The sequence below is a fragment of the Cyprinodon variegatus genome, unplaced genomic scaffold, assembly GCF_000732505.1.
Source record: "Cyprinodon variegatus isolate N-32 unplaced genomic scaffold, C_variegatus-1.0 Scaffold185, whole genome shotgun sequence".
In the NCBI taxonomy this organism is placed as follows: Eukaryota; Metazoa; Chordata; class Actinopteri; order Cyprinodontiformes; family Cyprinodontidae; genus Cyprinodon; species Cyprinodon variegatus.
The window spans coordinates 586256-608315 of NW_015150638.1; the positions used below are offsets into that span (position 1 = coordinate 586256).

Sequence of the window (22060 nt, forward strand, 5' to 3'; positions counted from 1 at the left end):
TTTATCAATCTGTAAATTATTTTTTTTTTTTTATTATTTTTTTTATTTTTGAATTTTTTTTTAGAATTTTGGTATAATGAATGCTCTAAGTGGGATGCTCTGTCAGCTAAAGGCAAGTTTTAGAGTCGCTTTACTCCAGCTAGCGATTAATCGATTTCCAAATCAGTTAATGATTATTTCAATAATCAATTGATCAGAATTCTCCTGACTGCATCATAAGACACAGAGCAGCATCCCCCTTGCACAAATGATTCATAAGCACACATACATTTTTTAATCATCATTAAATAAACCTGACAAATTCTTTCAGCCCTAGCCATATATATACCTTTGGCCATCCCCATATTATAATCTAAACTTACCCTGGAAAGTTAGCATAGTGTATGTCCTGCAACATATTGCCCAGTGCGACTTCTTTATGGATATTTTTTACTTTTTATAATGGATGTTGTGACTTATACTCTGGGTTTACTTATAGTCCGGTAAATACGGTACTTCTATTTATATACTGTATTTACATGTTTACTAAAGGAGGTTGTCTAATTGTTTTTTCGTACTGTTTTAAATCATAAAGACAAGTGAATATTTATTCTGCTGCTATCACTGAGTTCGATAAAAGAGAAACCATTTTGGATTTTGAAGTTATACTTAATCACTATGTAATAGTCTATATTTACATTACTGCCACATCAATTTACCTCTTTAATCACTGTTTGTTTTATTTTCTTCAGTTCATGTTCAACGACCTGAGCGGCTCAGTGTCACTGGCCTGGGTTGGAGATGGAACAGGGGTAAGTGTTGTAAACATCGGGACAGGATTAGGTAAAAAATGGTTGGTTCTTTAGGTGTAAGATAATGTGCTTTGCAATCTTTACAGCTATTTTTGCAACATCAAAGTATGTTGTAAAATATTACTGCTAGATGATAGATGTCTCCTAATTTCCTAAAGTTTAACCTTTATTCTTTGCAGGTCATTTTGGCTTTGACTACCTTTCAGGTGCCTTTCTTCATGTTAAGATTCGGTCAATCCAAACTCTACCGTAGGTAGGTCTTGTAAGCTTACCTGTTGCAAAGTTTGCATGGTGAGCAGCAGATTTCATCTCTTGGTTCTTGCATTTTCTTCTCTGCTAGTGAGAACTACGGGAAGACGTTTGATGATGTGACCAACTTAATCAACAGCACCTTCATATTAACAGAGTTTGGTATAGCAATCGGCCCTGAGAATTCAGGCAAAGTACGCCAAATCCCTGTTTTTTAATTCATTTATACGGAGAGAACAGCTGCAATCGGCTCTAAACAGTAATATTTGGACCCTTGCTTTTAGGTGATCCTGACCGCTGAAGTCTCTGGAGGTGATGGGTATCGGCTTTTTGTTTCCATGGACTTTGGAAAAACCTTCACCCACCTGGACTTGCCTTTCAATCCCCTGATGCAGATCTCATACAATCCGGAGAACTCAAATGTGCTGGCAGTCCTCAGCACCAGGGTAAGACGTGCATACTGAAGACTTTGGTAGGAAAACCAAGTTAATTCGTTAATTATAATGCTGAAACCAAAAATGGTTTAAGTTTTAAACACAACTTTCTCTCTAAACAAAAAAACCCACAGAAAAGCAGTTTATTTTGAATTTTTTTTAGTTTGGACATGTTTTTTTTTAACCAAAGGGAGATCTTTGTATTAGAGCAAAGGTAATTGAATTAAAATGAATATAAAACCAATTAGATTTAATGTACATTATTTATTAAAGGGAAATAACATATTGGTAAATATAGCAGAGAAGCAAATGGCTTGTTGCCAAAACCTGAAAATACCATAACGGTTCTAGCTAATAGTATTGATTTCTATTAATGAATTAATTTCCTTTCTTTTACACAACTAAGCCACACTTAATCAATTTTTGAATGCGTTTCAAAGCAGCATAGCCTTGATGTTAAATATCTGTCTAATTCAGAAGTAAATGATGTTGAAAGATTTAAAGAAATAGCCCTGTAATAACTCATAAAATGATTTGTTTAAACTGAACTTGTAACAGGATCTTTAAAAATTAAACTGCCCTTCCTTTGGTCACTAGCTTAAATCTCTGGTGAGAACTGCTTTCTGTTTTGCCAAAATAATGTGATCAACACTTCAGGTTTTATTTATTGCAGAGACTAAATACTGTGAATATTGTTTTTAAAATGTAAACGGTTCTAATCGTTATTAAAAGTAAAAGGAAAAAAAAATTAAACATAACATTTTAAAAGCACAGTTTAAAAATAGTCTAGAAACCATTAGTAAGTGATCAGTTACTTCCTGATTCTCTAGAGAAATTTCGAGATTATATTAAGATCATTTGACTAATTCCTCTGAACCCATTTTCAAATTGGAAAAAATAGCATTTCTAGTGAAACATTTGAACCTTTAAATATCTAGTTAGAGCATTAAATCCCCCAAAGTTTTATATTGATTTATATTTTTCATATCTAATGTAGTTCTGTATTATATTTACCGTTTGAAAAGGTTATATATATTTATTTAAAGCTTATATATATTTGAGAAGACTTAAACCAAGAAGATGAATTGCCAGTTCAGTTTCTTTGCTTAGTGTTTATTTATTAACGTGACTTTAGAGATTATGAGCTGGTCCATAAACTAATGTGTGAACCTAAGTTAATATTTAATTCCGTTTTCAGCATGAACTTTGGCTTTCTGAAGATTTTGGACAGAGCTGGAAGAAGATTCACAACAACGTGTGCCTTTTTAAATGGTGAGACACAGTTGGTGTTAAACTAAACTGAAATCCCAAATAGTTTTATGTTACGAAGCTTTTAAAGTGCTGTTATCTGGTTTTAGGCCTCAGAATAGGAAGAAGGTTCAGTTCCTATTTTCACTGCTGTGGTCTAAGGCAATCTTTTTGCAACCCTAGGCCCAGTGTGGTTTCAAAATGTTGAATGTGTTTAAGTTATTCTCACATGATCGCCTTTGCTGATAGTTTAGGTGGAAAATAAGGATTTGAACTTTATAATGTTGAAGCCTTTTACTGTATTTTGACATGGTTTAAATAGTTTGTAGTAATTGCTAAACATGAAGGGAAATTGGATCACAAAGCTGTGACCAAGCCCTTTTAGAGCCCAATGTTGTTGTTTTTTTTAAACATATTTCCTGGTACTTATCTCTTTGTAAACTTTGAAGCATTTTAGTTTCGTTTCCAGGGTTGCTTTGTGTGTGCAAGGAGTACTGAAATACAGGTGCAAAAAAACCCCCCAAAAAACAAGTGAAGTATATGCGCGATTTGTGGGCCTTTCGCTAGTGATGGAAAGTTTTATCATTAGTGGGCAAGGTGCAGGAGTAAAGAAAGTACATTTTATGTCCATACTTTTTTACAAAAATGAATTTGAATTAGGTAGTTTGCTCCTGTGTTGATTCTCCAATCATTCTGTTACTGCTAGATCAAATCATATACTTCTTATGACCTTTATCTGTGACCTCATTACTAAATGAAGTCACCTTGAATGTAATTAAGATGGTGCTAACGCAAACTTACCAAGAACTAACTTGCCCTTAAGGTGACAAGGGAAGGAGAGCATTCATCAGAAAAGCAGCCAAGAGGCTAATGGTGGCCCTGCAGAAGCTGCAAAGGTCAGGCAGGCAAATCTAACAACATGACAACTATTAGCTGTGCCCTTCATAAATGTGTCCTTTATTGAGAGTGTTAAGTGGTCACATGATGGTTGGGGGAGTTTTTTTCTTGTAGGGTTGAATAGGAGAGTTGATAGGAAGATGAATGAAACTAAATAAAGGATCATTCAACAAGAAAACCTGTTAGAGGCTGGAAAAGAATCAGTGTGGGTCAGATGCTTGATTTCCAGCGGGAGAGTCCATTTTGCGCAGAAAAAAGGGGCAAATATTTCAATCTATAAAGGTATAGTGGAGGATTTTCATGAATTTTTAAAAAGACCCGGCCTCTCAACTATAGAAAAAAAAATGCACATGCACAACCCTGTACCTGCTCCCGAGGAGGAACACCTATTAAACGTGTGCAAGAGAATGCACAAGCCCATTTCTCCTCATGCATGCTCTTTTTAAATTTGATGGCTGCATCGCTCATACAAGCTTACTTTCCAAAAGAAGATTTGCAACTTTTCCACTATGTCAGTAAGTGAAAATGGGGACGAGCACATAGGACGGCCTTACACAAACATGTCACCAGAATGATTGACAATTAGGAGGACCACTTACTTTGACGATCCACCCAGAAAAAGAAAGTCCTCCACTGTACCTTCAAGTGTAAAAATTTGAATGAAACCTTTTCCAGATATTTCAGTTTGTAGTTTCAAATCGAAAGTATGGGATGCAGAAGCAAACCAGTCTTTTCATTAAAAACGGGATTGTGTTGAGATACGACATAAAATCCCAACAAAATGGACTGAAACAGGGATGCAAATGATCAAGTAATAAGTTCATCTTAATCCATTGACTAATGATTAATAAGTGATCCTTTTCTTAAAGAACAGAGATTTAAAAAGATGAAGCAGATGCTATCTGTAATATTGTTCTCTTTTTTTCTGGGAAATCCTCTTCTCTATTTGAGGGTGAAACTTTGTGCTGTTTGCTGTTCTTCTAAACTGGTGGTTCCGGTAACTCTCGAACTAATGTTAAATGTTTGGCTCTATGAAGTGCGTTAACTTACAAAAGCCCTCACAATCAACCGTTTTTATTGATATGATGTATTTTTCTATCACGTTGCATGTCATTTTTGGTTGCTAAGAATGAATTACATTTTGCATCTTAGTCGGTAATGAACAGTTGAAAAAAAGTCCTGCACCAGACTTCATTTGGAATTTTGATCTGGAATCTCCACCAGGATTTTTTTTCTTTCATCTATAAAGATCTGGGCCCACTAAAGAGGGAAACGCAGCTCCCTTGTTTGGATTGTGACCACATTACAACACTTAAAGAAGGTCCATCTACAGGCATTATCAATGAATTGGATGGAGGAAATTGTATTCTGATAAACTATTAATTGACAAGGAATAATAAGTGTATTATTTCAACATTGATGTTTATGACTGATGTCACAAAATGTAGAAATGTTTTTAAGGTTTGAACATATGTGCAGCTAGATCATCTTAAGAAATTTCTCTGAAATCAAGTCGAACATTTGTTTATCCTTAAGTTAATTACTCAATTAAAAAGCTGTGAATAACTCTCATCCTCATGTATTCTTAACCATCTTTTCTTTTATCTGCCTCTCTATGTAGGGGGAAGAAAAATAGCATTTTCTTTACTACCAACCAGAATGGATCTTGCGGTGAGTTTCTCTCAAAGTAAAATTTAAATCTACACAATCTGGATTCTGACAGTTCACCAATTCTTTTTTTATTTTTCATGCATGTAATTTGAACTCTTTAAAATATTATAGGATCGGCTAAATTATTTAAAAAAACAGGATTAACTAAAAAGGCTGACATTACTATTTATATTAAGACAGCAGAAGTTAATGTAAGAAAAGGCAATCAACCCTTATGGATTTGGTCTCAAAGCTGCATGTATATTTTTAATGCACTTTTGTTCATGTCCTGCCTGAATGGTTTAGGTGATAGAGGAATGTTAGAGCTGAGGAGAACCACAGATTTGGGTAAAACCATCAAGACTGTTGCCACAAAGATCTTCTCTTTTGGTCTGGGTGGACGCTTCCTCTTTGCTTCAGTAATGACTGGAAAGGTTAGTATGAAATTGACTTTTTTTTAAGGCTGTTAGGTAATATACCAGTGTTGCATATGAGGAAGAACAGAGCTTGTCATATGAACCTGAAAGAGAATTTTAAAAGACGAAGTATTGACAAAGTAAATATTTCATATTGCATTTGTTAATTAGAACCATCTTTCATGCTATCCTCAAGGAGAATATATTTGGATTCAATGTGTTTATCCCTTTGAAAATTATAGAAATAACATGATCAGAATGGTCAACAGTATTTGGACAAGTAATTTAAAACCAAACTCAATTTGGAAATAACAAGCTATGAGTCATTACACCTTCAACCAACCACCTTCATGGCTGTGGATAAATAACAGCCTGTTTTATTGACAAAAACTGCATTTTTGATGTTTTTTATAAAACAAATGTCTGGTAGCATGTTGTTCCAAAGAAAAAGAAAGAATGCTCAATCCAGGAAATATGCTTGTTTAAAGGAAACGCAGGTAGAGAGGTTAACATTCAGACAAAAGGTTGAAATCTCGAACTCTTTTGCAAACATACAGAAATACGGCCTCCTCTGAGGTCCCTCTGAAATAACTAATAACTAAATAATAAAGTGTGCCATTTGTTTCTAAATGATAACCCTGAAAAAGCTCACTGTAGCAGTTCTGTTTGGCTGATCTTCAAAGTGAAAATAAATTAAAATATCTTGCTCCAAATCTTGTCGGAAAAAGTTGACTAGAGGTCAGACCTTGTATATTTTGCTACTGGCTTGTCAAATAAAGCATACTATACAACACTCTTAAGCATTAGAGCAAATTAGCTCCTATAAAGGGCTGAATATCTTCACCAGTTAATCACTGTTTTATTGTAATTAAACTCCCAGAAAACAAAAACAAAAAACAAGAGACGTATTATGTGCAATAAGGTGAGACTTGTACAGTGAGTGCATGCCTTCATGACAGAGCATTTGCAGGAATTTTTTAGCTCACTTGTATTGTGAAATAGAAGGGCTGTTGACTATTGATGCCTAACTGCCACTGCTGGTCAAACCTGGAGCATTCGTTGCAATATATATCTAAATGTTTATAGTGTTAATGTTAGAATACTTTTTCTGTTACAACTTAGTCTGTTGAAACTCCTTAGACTTGGAGCTCAGTTCAGGGTGACTAAAATATAAAGTCAAAAGGTCATGGATAATTTTTTTTTAGATCTTTTATTTACAGTCAGTGAAATATGAACCTATTTTTGTAATGGAGTTATAGCTGTTTGCAGTATAAAAACCTAGTTTTCCCTTATTGGTTTAAAACAACTACTCTTATATCTCATGTTCTTGTTTTCCAATGTCTCTGGCCTATTGATATATTGGAAAAAAGGCCTATCTTACTTATACTTTTATGTAATTGGAAAACATTTTGTTCTCTCTTTTTTTTCAGAAAACAGGCAGTTGACAACTAACAAAATAATTAGCTCAAATAACTTTCCACTCTAACCGTGCATTCACACCCAACGTGTTTCAGTGTCAAATGTGTCTGGTTTACTTATAGAGTCTATGTAAAGGAAATTCCTATGGTTCATTTTTAGCAATGAAGTTGGGAAATCAGAATTTTTGCAACTCAATAAAGCAACCAATCGGAGAAGCTGATTGATCACAGCTTAGATGAAGAGACAGGCTCTGCATCTAAGAGGTGATCTTTCCTCCCACAACGCTGTCAGTATAAGTTTATTAAAAGATGGATACATATGTAAGAGTAAACTCCACTGGGACCTGCCAGTTAGGAATTTGATTTATTTTCAGTTTTTACAATAAACCTATATAGTCGCTATATATTCACTTTCCACCACTACGGACAACAGCAGGAAATCCCCGACACCCTGGCAGGTTATGGAAGCTCTCACTGAGGATTTCCAACCATATCACCCACCTGTATGCGGTGGTCTGCTGCTTGAAACAACAACAAAATATTTGAAAGTAGGATCATATTAACTGACTGTGAAGATCACATTTTGAGGTGTACTTTTTTTTGCTTGAAAACCGGTTTAAGCTACTTATCATGTCTGCCATTTTATACAAGAGACCAGCATAGGAAAAAAATGGGATAGCTATTATAGATGGATTTAGTAGAGAACCAATTAAGGGTTGGAAAAATGGGAGAAATATGATGGAGGTTTTTCATTTATTTTTTTTTCGGAAATGTAGCACAAATAAATACTCGCCACTGTGGGCTGACTGAACTTTTAAATATCTTTAAGTGAATCGAGTTTGGTAGGTATTGTATGCAAATATTTATTTTGACATCCCTATAAAACAAGGATGTCAAATAGTGGATGCCACTTTGTTATATATTTCAAACAACCTCTCACTGCTGCTGCTTTGGCTGAGTTCTCCTCTGCCTTGTGGCTTTTTTTCCTCACACGCTTTATGTTGGTCATGAAAAAGAAGCAAACAAACTGCTAGCTGCAAAACTGAAGACAGCCGAATAGGAGAAGCTCTTCAAATGTTTGGTTCCATTTAATTTGCTCTAATCTGATCTGCATTCTTCCCATTTCTGCTTCTCTGTTCGAACAGGGAACTCTTAGAATGATTCACGTGTCTGTTGACCAGGGTGAGAGCTGGAACATGGCTCAGCTGCCTCCTGTTGGTCATGAGCAGTTCTACTCCATACTGGCAGCAAACGACGATATGGTTTTCATGCACGTTGATGAGCCTGGAGGTCAGAGCACACAGTAACTCAGATGTTCACCTATCATTATAATGGCACATTGTCCTGTGGAAGTGATGGTCCAACTGATGGCATGTTCATATCAGCTTTAACTTGCACCAGTAAATTATGTAGCTATTACTTGTTTTTCTGACACTTTTAGGACATTAAAACTTTTAATCCTTATTGGGAACATTTTTGAATCCCGAAACTACACCTTGATTGATCCTCATGATACTAAGGCTACGTTCACACTGCAGGCCTTAATGCTCAATTCCGATTTTATTTTTTATTTTTTTTGTGAAATCTGATTCTTTTGCGTGGTTGTTCACATTTCCAAATATATGCGACTTGTATGTGATCTGCATTCAGAAGAGGATGCAATGACATCACGAGAGAGCGTGCTCTGTGTTTAAAGAAGCATGGATGGTAGTGCTGGAGCGCACGTAGCCGTCTTTCATTTCTTTCCCAACCTCAGCCAGTGCATTCACAATACAATCTTTTCAAGAGGATTGAAAATGAGGACTGCTCTCCGCATTATCATCCGCCATTTTTGTTGTTTTTCTTCCTGCTTCTGCACAGCAAGAAGTGACCTTTGTTGAGTATTAATGACTTTCAGGTCAGATGAATGTGAACTGGCCATTCAGACACAGGTGTCATTTGAAAAGATCGTATCGGACTCAGGACCACATAGCAAATGGCCTGGGTTGCATTGGGAAAAAATCAGATATGTGTTGTTCAGACTCTCATTAAAACATCAGCTACAGGTCGCATATGGGCAAAAAAATCTGATTTGGGTCCCTCTAGTCTGCTGTGTGAACTGCTTTATGAGTTGATGTCTTTTAAACATTCCTGCATATCAGTTTGTAGCTCCTAAATACCCACTTCAGATGTTAATAAAGACCTGTGTGATCTTTTTTTTTTTTTTTAGATACTGGTTTTGGTACAATTTATGTTTCGGATGATCGAGGAACAGTTTACTCCAAGTCGCTGGAGCGTCACCTTTATACAGCTACAGGGGGTGACACTGACTTCACCAACGTCACTTCACTGCGAGGAGTCTTTATCACCAGCATCTTGGCAGAAGGTACCTTTTATCCCATACGATGTGCAGCATATCTCAAACAAATTGGTTCACGCATTATCTCGCATTTCAGGACTTTTCCTATGTTTTTATGTAATATTACAACACAAAATATAGTTTAGTTGTGAAGTGCTTTTGCTAGTAAAAAAACCAAACCTGAGGCATGTGCTTGTAAACTTAGTGAATTTGGAAAACCAACTATTTCTCCAATTGAGCTACAAGCCGTTTGGACTATTTCTCAACCACTACATCAGGAAATAACAGTATTTCCTCACAACTCTTCCTTACTTTGTTGATTGGGTTACTAGTTCTCTGCATACTGCTCTACATAAAGTAGCCCATTTGAAATAGAAAAATATCTCCTTAGTTTATTGCAGAGCTGCAGACTTCTAAACTGAAGGCTAGGAAACTGGAGAGAAAATGGCGCTCTACATGCCTACAGGAATCCTACCTAGTCTGGAAAAACAGTTTACTGCTTTAGTTGATGACCCTTTGTAGAGCAATAGCAGCATATTTTCCTCTTTAACAGAGGAGAATAAGAAAAATCCTAGATATCTTTTTAATAAAGTTGCCAAACTCACCCAGAGCCATAGCTCTGTTGAACCATCCATTGATTATATTAAAGATAAAATCATTAGCACACCTTTAAATATAACTGGTTTATCTCTGGAAGGTGAGGCAGAATCTGAGGTAACCATAAAATCTTTTCTTTATTTGGACTGTTTAAGAAACCGTCTCTTGACCCAGATGACTTGGTAAATTATATACCTATATCCAATCTTCCTTTCTTATTCAAAACAAAAAAAACGTTGCTAAGCAACTGTGTGACCACTTACACCTTAATTAATTGTTTAAAGAGTTTCAGTTTGGCTTTAGATTTCATCATAGCACCGAAATGGCTCTGGTGGAAATTGCTAATGATATTCTCATGGCCTCAGATAATGGACTTGTATCTGTACTTGTCCTGTTAGATCTCAGAGCTGCATTTGAGCAAGTTGATCATAATGATAGACTTGAATATTTAGCAGGAATCGGGGAACAGCACAAGGCTAGTTTAAATCGTATCTACCTTAACTTTTGTTTTCACCTCACCAGCATTCCCGTGTGTTTCTTCACTGCTTCTCTATTGCTCTCCTTGCCAGGCCTTTAATTTTAGCTGGACGACGATGTGTTGTTGTACCGTGTTCTTTTCTTTTCAGATGACATATTGAAAAGAGCTTTCCTAGATGCTCAAAGTGTTTGATAGCATTATATAACCTGATTACTTTAAAACTCATCTCAACCTTTTCCCTGATCTGTTTGTTCCTTGATTTTCTTGGTGATGTTTCTTCACTAAAGTTTTCAGAAAAAAAAAAATAAAGTCTGATTTTCAACAAGACAATGGTCCTTTTTTCTGATTAAATTAAGTGGTTGTAAAAGATTTTATTTAGGACTTTTACAGAAAGGAAGAATGAATCCAACTGCATACGGTTTGTATTTGTGGTGGGGGGTGGGGAGGCATTTCTTTCACTGCATTTGGGCATTTTTCGTTTTGGGCTTTAACAAAATAATTGGTACTGGCCTTAAATACTTTAGCCAAATTGTGTTCCAGCCCTCAGATTCTCCTTAGTAAAACAGTCACAGATATTTCACAGATATTTCTTCCTCATTACGCACCCATAAAAAGTGTTTGCAGTAAATATTTAATTAGACATTCAGTGTTAGATGTGTTTTTCAGGCTGAAGCAAAAAAAAAAAAAGAAAAAAAAAAAACCTCATCACTACTTTTGCACTTTGTTGATCAGTCTGTTAATGTGTTAAATTAGCTAAATCAAGCCAAGTCCCTTTTTACCCAGCGTTTCTAGTTTGTTCCTTGGCTTCCTATAAATATGTTCTCCTTGTGTTTGTGTTTCCAGATAACTCTGTGCAGTCTGTAGTGTCCTTTGATCAGGGAGGAGAGTGGCTTCCCCTGCGGAAACCTGTCAACAGCAAGTGTGATGCTACGTCTAAGGACCCAGACAAGGTACACTTTCTCAAAGTATTGCTGTAATTATGTAAAAAAACTAAACAAAAAACATAGTTTTATTGTTATTATTATTATTATTTTTTTACATATATCCTCATCAGTGTGTCATTCTGATATTTGCAGAAACCAAATAATGAAATGAGTTTGTGTTGCTTTTGTAATCAACAGTGCAGCCTCCACATCCATGCAGCTTACAGCACTGCTATGAAGCTGAGCGTCCCCATGCTGCCTCTGACAGAACCAAACGCTGTGGGTCTAATCATAGCTCATGGTAAAAATCATGCTGAAATTACATTGTAGAAATGTTTTTTTTTTTAATCTTTTTAAACGATTGCTTTTCAACCTCTGAGCATTTTCCTGCAGGCAGTGTCGGGGATGCCATCTCTGTGTTGAAGTCTGATGTGTATGTGTCTGATGATGGTGGCTACACCTGGATAAAGGCTCTTGAGGGGCCCCATCACTATGCTATGCTGGACTCAGGAGGGCTGCTGGTAGCTGTGGAGGACAACGGCGAACCCATCAACAAGATTAAGTGAGTAACTCAGTTAGAATAAATATAAAACCTTAGCTGATAATCTGCTTCTCTAGCTTTTTGAGATTGCTATGAAAGTATAAATTGGGCAATCTCTGTCTGCAGGATTTAAACTATCCTTGTCCTAAACAGACTTATAATTATGCAATTTTTTGAAAATGCAAACGTGAAATCAATGCATCTATGCATTTGATCTTAAACCTGTGCTATTTATTCAGATTTCTTTTTTATTTACTACTCTTTATCCTTCCTTACAGATTTTCCACTGATGAAGGACAGTGCTGGAATGTTTATAACTTCACAGAGGAGCCAATCTCATTTACAGGGCTGGCATCAGAGCCAGGAGCTCGTTCCATGAATGTCAGCATCTGGGGCTACAGGGAGAACTTCATCAGCCAGTACTGGGTCTCCTTCACTATCGACTTCAGGGAACTTCTCACTAGAAGCTGTAAGTTATTCATTTAAAAAAAAAAATTCCTAATGAGACTTCATTATGTTTTCAATGATTTTCTTAAACTTTACTGATGTTTCTAGGTGACGATAACGATTATGTGGAATGGTTGGCCCACTCTGATGACATCAGTGACCCCAACGATGGTTGCATGCTGGGTTATAAAGAGAAATTCCTGCGGCTCAGAAAGGACTCTGTTTGCTTGAATGGACGAGATTATATTGTGAACACACAGCCGACTCCATGTCCATGCACCCTGGATGACTTCTTGTGGTGAGATATAGAGCAGATGTTTATTTTTTTTTGTCTAAACCCAGAATATCCCTTGCTTATCAATTTGGAGATGTTCTTATTGATGCTGGGATTTTTCACAGATTGTCACATTGCAATCACCAACTTGAACATATTTAAAAGGGCTATAATGCATAACATTTTTGATGATGACGCTGTTGAAAAGTTTTAAGCAGAGTTAGGTTGGAAACCGAGGGGACTGTAGCTGAACTTCAAACCTACCAAGATGTGACCAACTCAAAGGCCAGGATACAATTAATCAGAAAAGCATTCAAGAAATTCCCCACTCGGGTGGCGGAATTTTTGAGTAGGATAACTGTTAATCACACATAAGCAAAGAACGAGCAGCAAGAAAAGCTGCCATAAGAGTCACATCCTGTTTTCTTTCAAGTTAACCTGTCAAAAGAAACCTGATACGGTGTGTGTTCGATTTCAGAGGCTGCGTCCTCCAAGGACCGGTCTGTCTGGACCAGGTCCTTGGAGGCCTGTAAAAATGAGGAGGCCAGAATCGTTTTCGCTATGGATTCAAACAGGTTCAACCTTCTCCTGCTTTCATTGCCCGTACGCTCTGTCGCCTAGCAACTATATGGGTTTACACAAAAAGCAGGCAAAGAATAGATGCCCAACTTCTCACTACTGTTCTGGGTGCTAATGCTATTTCGAGGAGCTTTAGCAGCAGTACAGTCATCATGAAAATCAGATTTATTGTCCCCACACTAAACGGATATTAGAACCTGAGCCTAAATGTCCGACAAACCCATTTATATAGGGACAGATGAAACCAAACATTATCCGCCACATATCTGACTCAATAAACCAACTATTTTCATTCATTTCAGACGGAACTATTCACATACTTGTGTTCGATTAAATTGCACTTGCAGTATTCACTACTGTTCGGTGCCAAGTACCTTTTTCCTCTCAGCACGGAGCAGCCGGCTTGTTTTGACTCACAATGAATCATGGGATACCCAAGGCTATGTAGGATACACTGGACCTGTCCTTGAAAACGGGCAAAAAGAAAGCTGCATTTGTTGGCCGTATAACGAGGATTCTTCCAATTTGAACAGGCCTCGGCGCCGCTATAATAATAATAATAATAATATTACATTTTATTTAACAGCGCCTTTCTGGACACTCAAGGTCACTTTACAGAAAATACAAAAAATAAATAAAAAGAAAGATGAAAATACAAAAATACAGGAACATAAAAACAATTATGGATAGGGAAAAGAGCAGTGTATTAACAGATAAGCAAGCTGGAACAGATGGGTTTTGAGTCTGGCTTTGAATAAGAAGAGAGAGTCAATACTGCGGAGGTCGAGAGGAAGTGAGTTCCAGAGCTGGGGAGCAGAGCGGCTGAAGGCTCTGCTCCCCATGGTGACAAGTCAAGCTGGGGGTACAGTGAGGTGGATGGAGGAGGAGGATCTAAGGGAGCGGGAGGAGGTGGTAATGTGAAGAAGGTCTGACAGATATGGAGGAGCAAGATTATGGATGACTTTGAAAGTATAGGGAAGGATTTTAAATTGAATTCTGAATTGAACTGGGAGCCAATGGAGTTGGTGAAGGACAGGGGAAGTATAATCGCGTAATCAGCCGACGACTCTGGCCTTCGGAGGACGTATCCGCCGAATTTGAACTCTGTATCACCCTTAGCGCATCATCTCCATGGTAATCCTTGATGAGGCTTTTGGAAAGCTCTTTTCAAACAAAGAGAGGGAAGCTGGTTTAAGTTCAATATAAATGTTTTTCAGATTTCTTTTTTTGAAAAAACTTAAAAAAAAAAAAAAGACAAACTGAGTGACTGTTTTATTTTTTCACTTCAAAACCTGGTGTGGAAAAGGTAAAAACTCTATGAATACTGAGAGTGTTTAAAGCCATGCTGGTTTTGTGTGACTGTTTGCAGTGACTTTGGATACCAGCGTAAAGAGAACAGCTCTGAGTGTGTGGAGCAGCCTGACCTGCAGGGCAAAGTGTTGGAGTTCTGTCTGCACGGCAAAGAGGAGCAACTGCAGACCAGTGGGTGAGGTTTCAGACTGAGTCAAAACTTGGCTTGAAATAGAGTTTGGTTCGTCACTTTCCATTTATTGAGAATAACACTCTACTCTGTATCCATATGCATTAGCAGTACCTGTTAGCTCTCTAGAACTTGATTCAAATTTTCATCAGGTTAGCGTATAATTCTGAAATTATGTAAGCAAGCATATTGCTTAGGTTTTAGGAACTGTGTGAATTGCACAGAAATCATGCTGTTTGCTAGGAAGAAAATTGTATTCTGTAGTTAAAGTGGCAAACTTAGAAGAAGGAAGTTACTCTCATGTAGAAAGAGGAGAGAGGAAGCTTATCAGGATGACAATGAAACTTGTGGGTAAGGAGGAATGTTGCCTAGAACTAAACTTTAGGCTTAACCTTTAATTTAACTTAGCTGAGGGTACATTTTAAATGGTATAAGGGTTTAAAAGGGTTATAACTATATAATTGGGAAGGCTGTTGCATCACTGAAGACAGCTTTTTCTAAACTTTATTATTATAAATTGTTTTAAAAATGCATATTGTATGGATTCCATTATGTTGTATTTCTAAGACTATTAAATAAGTTATAATGGTTAGACGTCTTATAATGCAACTCAAATATGTTCTTTGTTGTTGCCAATTAAATAATAAAATAAAATAAAAAATATTAGCTATTTCTTTCCTTTTTCTTTTCTTTGATCTTTGACCATTTATAACAAATGTTCTTTTCGGGGATTATAATATGATCTGTTTTGGCCCAAAGGTACAGGAAAATTCCCGGAGATAAATGTGAGGGAGGAGAGATGCCTCAGCGTAAAGAGATTGACCTCAGTAAGAGGTGCGTCAGTGATCTGGTATCTCCAGAGCTACAGGTAAGCAAGCAAAGATTTTCCTGATTTATTGATATGTTGGTAATCTGTTTCTGAGCATGTAGTTCCCACCTTTTTATCTGCTTCTACTTTCTACAGACAGATGGTCATTCCTCCAAGTCAGTGCCCATTGTGTTAGCAGTCATCGTTGTCCTAGTGCTGAGCATCGCAGCGGGCGTGGTCTTTGTAAGGAAATACGTCTGCGGCGGAAGGTTGGCTAATATCAGTTCATATTACATTTCCAAACATTCTGAATCTTGTTTTTTTTTTTTTTTGGTGTCTTGACAATGTCCTGAATGTGTCCTGCAGGTTTGTAGTGCACAGGTATTCTGTGCTGCAGCAGCACGTGGAGGAAAATGCAGCAGATGGGATGGATGAGCCACTAGAAACCAACCATGCTCCTAATGGCAAAATAGAATTCCATGATGACTCTGATGAGGTAGGTTTGAAAATTTGTTTTTCCTAAACCAAACTCACACAAACGTCCAAATAGGCTCAGAGTTTTCAGCCATGAACACTAAATATAAGCTGAGTATAAAGTCTCCTCTGTTCTCTGATTGTAAGGAAGTATAAATATAAGGCATAACATAGATATAAGTAAGTTGACTGCATGCAGGTTTTTATAATAAAATGGCAAAAAAAGTCCAAGCTTTAGACCTTAAATGAAAGGATTTTATAAGATATACTGTAGACTTATTGGAATCCATAACAAAAAGCCTTTTAAATAGATTGATTTCTGTAGCATAATGAGAAGAGGAAAAAAATATGCATTTATTTTTATACATGTATAGAGTAAGAAAGAAATATTCACATGCAATCATTTTTTGTGTTTTGTTTTTTTTAATAACTGGTGCCTTAACTTTGTTTTTTCTTTGGGGTTTAATTATTTTTTTTTTTGACCATCTAGAAACTTTGAGTGAGAAATCAACATGTTCCTTAAATTTTGTAACACGAGGATCTGTTTCTGTTTACCATAATCTTTTAGGATTGAAAAAGGCTTTGTATCCAACCTTGAAAAGTGTAAAGGTGTTAAGGCTACTGACACTCGCCTATGTAACTTTAGAGGGTCACGTCATTCTCTGAATGAGTCATGTGACTCATGGTGCCACTTTCTGATAGTTTGACCTCACCTTAAACATTAGAGTGAATGCTGAAAGTTGTCAAAGTTGGTGAGCAACAAAATGCATATAACACTTACCTAATTAGAATTATTTTTGGTTCTCTGATGTAGGATTTAATCTAGAGGGGTGATTGTGGCCTGGTTTTAGTAGACAGCTCTAATACTTCTCAATCTGCTGGAGCAAAGTGGTCAGTCTGTTTTCTTTTGTGACAGTGCAGTGCCCTCAGTTGTTTTAAGAGCCTCCAAACCTGGAGGTTACAGATCCAGCTCCCCTAGTGGCTAAAAGTTATCCAGCACTGGTTTTTGCACTGGATTTTAGCTGCACCCTATAAGATATTCTGTCCACAAATGCAAACACATTGTTTTTCCTTCATATCAAAGTTTTATAACTATAGGATAAACAGACACTTCTATAGTAAAGTGATCCCAGTTACATCTCTGGAGCTACTGATTATCCTGGCCGGGTTTCAAAGACCAGCTCTCTGTTCAGGCTGGGGAAGGACTTGACTTGTTATATTATGAGTAAACATGTAACTTGAAACCAGCATCGCCTCAACTAGATTCGTACTTAAAGCAAAGAAATACGACACTAACCTGCATATCTGACACCTAAGGTAGTTGTAATTACAGCATGATGGAATTTTAAAGTTTAGACCAATTAAGGTCACTTGGATAATGGGGTTAGTTTTGTAAAGAGATGTATTCATTTACCCATGGTGGTTTTGTCTTCAGTGGTATGCTGTCTTCTGTTTGTGCAGGATCTGCTTGAATAGCAGGGACCACCTGTTAAACAAGCGGGTAACTGGTTGGCCTGCAGCCAGCCGCTGTTCCCATCACTCTCCTCTCCAGTTACTTCCTCCTCTCACCCTCTGATGTAAACTTCAGCCTCAGCGACAGAAACTCTGCTGTCATCGGCGAAGTCAAATGAATGTAAGGAGGCTTCCTGAGACTTAAAGCCACTGTTGAAGAGAACCATGAAGGAGGTCTTGACATGTTTAAGGTATCTGTTCTGTTGAGTACGTTTTAATTTTTAAGTTATTTATTTCATGAGGAAACAGCTGAACATGCTGACAGAGATTGATAAATTAATCAACTGTATGAAGGCATCTCTGCTTTACGGGTTCTATCTTTTTCCATCTTTTGTAAGAGCTCCTGAAAAGGTCTTTTTTTTTTAACCTCTTAAGGATTTGTGTTTGTTTTCTTCATGTACTTGTCCATAAATGCTTTTTCTTTATTAGTCTTTAATCAAATATCATTTTGGTGAGAGCTGAAAAGCCACAGCTGGCATCCGGTTAATATTAAGTCCTACAGACAGACTAAGTCTTAATGGGTTTTTTTATGGAAGTATTTATACTTCCACGTTCCTGATAACTTAATTTTTTGCTTATTAATAAACTCTTTTACTTCTTTCTATCTCGTTGGAGGTACAATTCTGCAGCTCTTTGCATTGTGTAAAAGTAAGAAGGGATGCACCAATCAGGTTTTTTCTACCCTTGGGTTTTGATCTTCCCATTTTGACTGATAATTTTTTCCATAGTAATTAATTAAATGAAATGTAATTAATTATGTTAATTTTAAACAGCTGGTGGTTTTTAGTTCAAAAGAAATGAAGAAATTACAAGATTATCCACTAATTTAATTTTTCTTCTGGGTTAAAACTTTAGACTAATGAATTAATTCACCTTCCTTTATGGGAATTCTATTTTTTGATATATGTTAAAGTGAAATAATAATATAATAATAATAACAATTCAGTTTTTTACTATTTGAATCACAAAGCAGAACCAGTCGTTGGAAAATTGTCCCGATTTCAATTTCCGATCGATTGATTGGTGCATCTCTTGCAATAAGGCATCTCTATGAGGTTTAGAGCAATAACCTGTGAAGATTTTGTAAAAAATTAACATATTGTCTGTGCATGACAGTTATTCTTCTCTGCACATCTCTTAGAGTTGTTAGTTGTCTTGTTAATCCAAACAATAGAAGCTTAGAAAGATGTGTTTAAAACTCTGAATGCAGTTTTAACCACTTAAAGCACAAAAGTCCCCTTAGAAGTTCAGCATTTGCCGCTGAATATTTTTCCAAAATAAAACCTATTTTAACAGTAGTGATCACCTTAACCTTGTGTGCTCCACGTTTGTGATAATCTGAGCAGTTTTATACTACAATTTAAAAAATATGTGACATATCTTTTGCAATAACTAGAAAACCAAAAGTATAGGAAAATTGGTGAAGGATAAATAAAGCAAAAAAAAGGTTCTAAATTATATAAATGTTGTAAAAAATAAAACCGTGTTGGAAGTTGAATAAGCTGCAGCATGTTTGTTTCTGGTTGTGGTTCACACTGACTTCTGCTTTTTTTTCTGTAACCATGGTAACCATGTCTCATATTTTTCTTAAAAACATTTTTTTGTTGCAGTTTTTTAAATTTTATAGGTTTACTTTATTTATCCAGCTGGTGCAGATTGCAGTAAATTACTGTAGGTGTCGTTAAACAAGTGCCTGGTGTGAGAATTTGACCGATTTCCATCATATTGTTAGTTTGAACAGTAATGGCAGCAACAATCACAAACTGGACATATTCCAATTGCAAGTCAAATTAGAGGAGTATCTGAATTAGTTTCCTTAACAAATATCTGAAAAAATATGTAAAAGAAATGTAATAAATTCAGTTCAGGCTCAGACCGTTTGGCACATTTAGCACAATATAAGGTGGTCTTATGTAAAGGTTCTTATGTAGCTGCATTGCATTGGAAGACAGTCTTTTAAATGGAGCTTTAAGAATTTTGTTGAAAACATGTTTTCCTTACATTTTTAAACTGCTGTACTGATTTCAAAAGAGTCATTGTGTTGTGTAAATATTCAGGTTTAAACATTTGTAACTACTGTTTCCCTTTTCTGTATATTTCTTTGGGTTTGGAAATAAAGTAATGTTCCTCTTTTTTTGTGTTTACCTGTTATTTCATATGAACACCAATTTTATTTTTGTGTGTGTTTATTAAAGGTTTAAAATCTTAAGATTTAAAGTGTTGTATTTCCAAGGTCGTAAATGGTCCTTTTGATCCAAAGATTGAGACTCTAGCTGAGTCTCTATGTCCGTGTTTTTTTTAGGAACTCTCAGGTTTATGTCACTCCTGGTCAGTACTGTACTGTTGTGTCAAAGTAGTAAGATACTTTAACACAATATGTCAATGAAGCATATAAATGTGTTGTATGTCTTTATACTTTAAGGTATTGTGGAGAATTTCTGTGTATTTTTGAAAAAACCCGCCCTCTCCACTTTAAAAAAAAATGCACATGCACAGACCTGAAACTGCTCCTGAAGGGAACACCTATTACAATAGTAGCCATTTTAAATGTCCCCTTTTTCCTTGATGGGCCCTTGGCTGGTCTTGGCTAGTCCCCTACAATTACTTTATGAACATCCAAAATATTTTTTGTCAAGATTCTTTAAGATCTAAAGAGAAGCGTTATCTTCTGGTCTGACACTGTAATTCAGTGAGAGGGTGGAGTCAGAGTAAAAAAATATGCACATCCATGAGAAGGCCAGTGGCTGGAAGTTGGAGGGGATTTTGCTTCTTTTGGGTTTTGACTGGGAAGGGTCATTTTGAATAACTGCTGCTGTAAATGCTTGTGAGAGCGTGCACAAAACCCATTTCTCCTCGTGCATGCTCTGTTTAACAGTTGCTGTTTGCATCACTCATGCAAGTTTACTTGCTGAAAGAAGATTTGCAATTTTTCTACTATGACAGATTCAAGAATGGTAAGTGAAAATAGGGACGGGCAACTAGGATGGTGTTACGTAAACATATCACCAGAATGATTTACAATTAGGAGGACCATTTATATAGATGATCCACCCAGAAAATCAAAGGAACATCCTATACCTTTAACAATCTTTATTCTGATACCCTTAATTTGAAAGTTTACCATAAGGTGTATATAAAGGACAAAAAAAAATGCAGCTTCTCTGGTGAGATGAAATTTGAACTCTTTTATCACAAATTAAACACTGAGCAGGGGAGGGGAGGTGGTTGTGCAGAGACCCATTTATCGAGGATTTAGTCCTTAATATTCACTGATTCTGTAAGAAACTTTATTTCAGCATGGACGGAACAGAGAAGCAGATCAGAGTTGATGAATGGCGCCAAATACAGGAAAATCCTGGGTGCCCAAAGTTGGCAGAGGCATACAGGTCCTTCTCAAAATATTAGCATATTCTGATAAAGCTCATTATTTTCCATAATTTAATGATAAAACATGAACATTCATATATTTTAGATTGATTGCACACTAACTGAAATATTTCAGGTCTTTTATTGTCTTAATATGGATGATTTTGGCAAACAGCTCATGAAAACCCAAAATTCCTATCTTACAAAATTAGTATATTTCATCCGACCAATAAAAGAAAAGTGTTCTTAATACAAAAAAAGCCAGCCTTCAAATAATTATGTACAGTTATGCAATCAATACTTGGTGAGGAATCCTTATGCAGGAAATGATTGCTTCAATGTGGCATGGCATGGAGACAATCAGCCTGTGGCACTGCTGAGGTGTTATGGAGGCCCAGGGTGCTTCGGTAGCAGCCTTTAGCTCATCCACAGTGTTGGGTCTTGGGTCTCTCAACTTTCTCTTCACAATATCCCACAGATTCTCTATAGGGTTCAGGTCAGGAGAGTTGGCAGGCCAATTGAGCACAGTGATACCATGGTCAGTAAACCATTTACCAGTGGTTTTGGCATTGTGAGCAGGTGCTAGGTCGTGCTGAAAAATGAAATCTTCATCTCCATAAAGCTTTTCAGCATATGGAAGAATGAAGTGCTCCAAAATCTCCTGATAGCTAGCTGCATTGACCTGGCCCTTGATAAAAACACAGTGGACCAACACCAGCAGCTGATGTGGCGCCCCAGACTATAACTGACTGTGGGTACTTGACACAGGACTTCTGGCATTTTTGCATTTCCTTCTCCCCAGTCTTCCTTCAGACTCTGGCACCTTGATTTCCAAATGACATGCAAATCTAATCAACAGTCCAGTGCTGCTTCTCTGTAGCTCAGCTCAGGTGCCTCTGCCGCTGCTTCTGGTTCAAAAGTGGCTTGACCTGGGGAATGCGGCACCTGTAGCCCATTTCCTGCACACGGTGGCTCTGGATGTTTCTACTCCAGACTCAGTCCACTGCTTCCGCAGGTCCTCCAAGGTCTGGAATCGTTGTGCAGCATTTTCTGCCACACTTTTTCCTTCCCAGAGACTTCCCACTGAGGTGCTTTGATACAGCACTCTGGGAACAGCCTATTCGTTCAGAAATATCTTTC

The 22060-nt window shown here is 36.8% G+C and overlaps 1 protein-coding gene across 1 annotated transcript in view; it reads left to right on the forward strand.

The window, feature by feature from the left end:
• Positions 1–19687, forward strand: part of sort1 (sortilin 1) — a 23320-nt gene extending 3633 nt beyond the window's left edge. The window contains exons 2-20 of the mRNA XM_015379082.1: positions 732–791; positions 971–1044; positions 1132–1234; positions 1325–1486; positions 2673–2746; positions 5241–5290; positions 5576–5703; positions 8249–8393; positions 9313–9468; positions 11360–11466; positions 11638–11740; positions 11833–12001; positions 12259–12449; positions 12536–12725; positions 14650–14766; positions 15520–15628; positions 15725–15837; positions 15935–16064; positions 17504–19687. Coding sequence (XP_015234568.1) covers positions 732–791; positions 971–1044; positions 1132–1234; positions 1325–1486; positions 2673–2746; positions 5241–5290; positions 5576–5703; positions 8249–8393; positions 9313–9468; positions 11360–11466; positions 11638–11740; positions 11833–12001; positions 12259–12449; positions 12536–12725; positions 14650–14766; positions 15520–15628; positions 15725–15837; positions 15935–16064; positions 17504–17518 — 2196 coding nt within the window. The 3' untranslated portion in view covers positions 17519–19687. The remainder of the gene's footprint in view (positions 1–731; positions 792–970; positions 1045–1131; positions 1235–1324; positions 1487–2672; positions 2747–5240; positions 5291–5575; positions 5704–8248; positions 8394–9312; positions 9469–11359; positions 11467–11637; positions 11741–11832; positions 12002–12258; positions 12450–12535; positions 12726–14649; positions 14767–15519; positions 15629–15724; positions 15838–15934; positions 16065–17503) is intronic.
• Positions 19688–22060: the final 2373 nt, after the last annotated feature.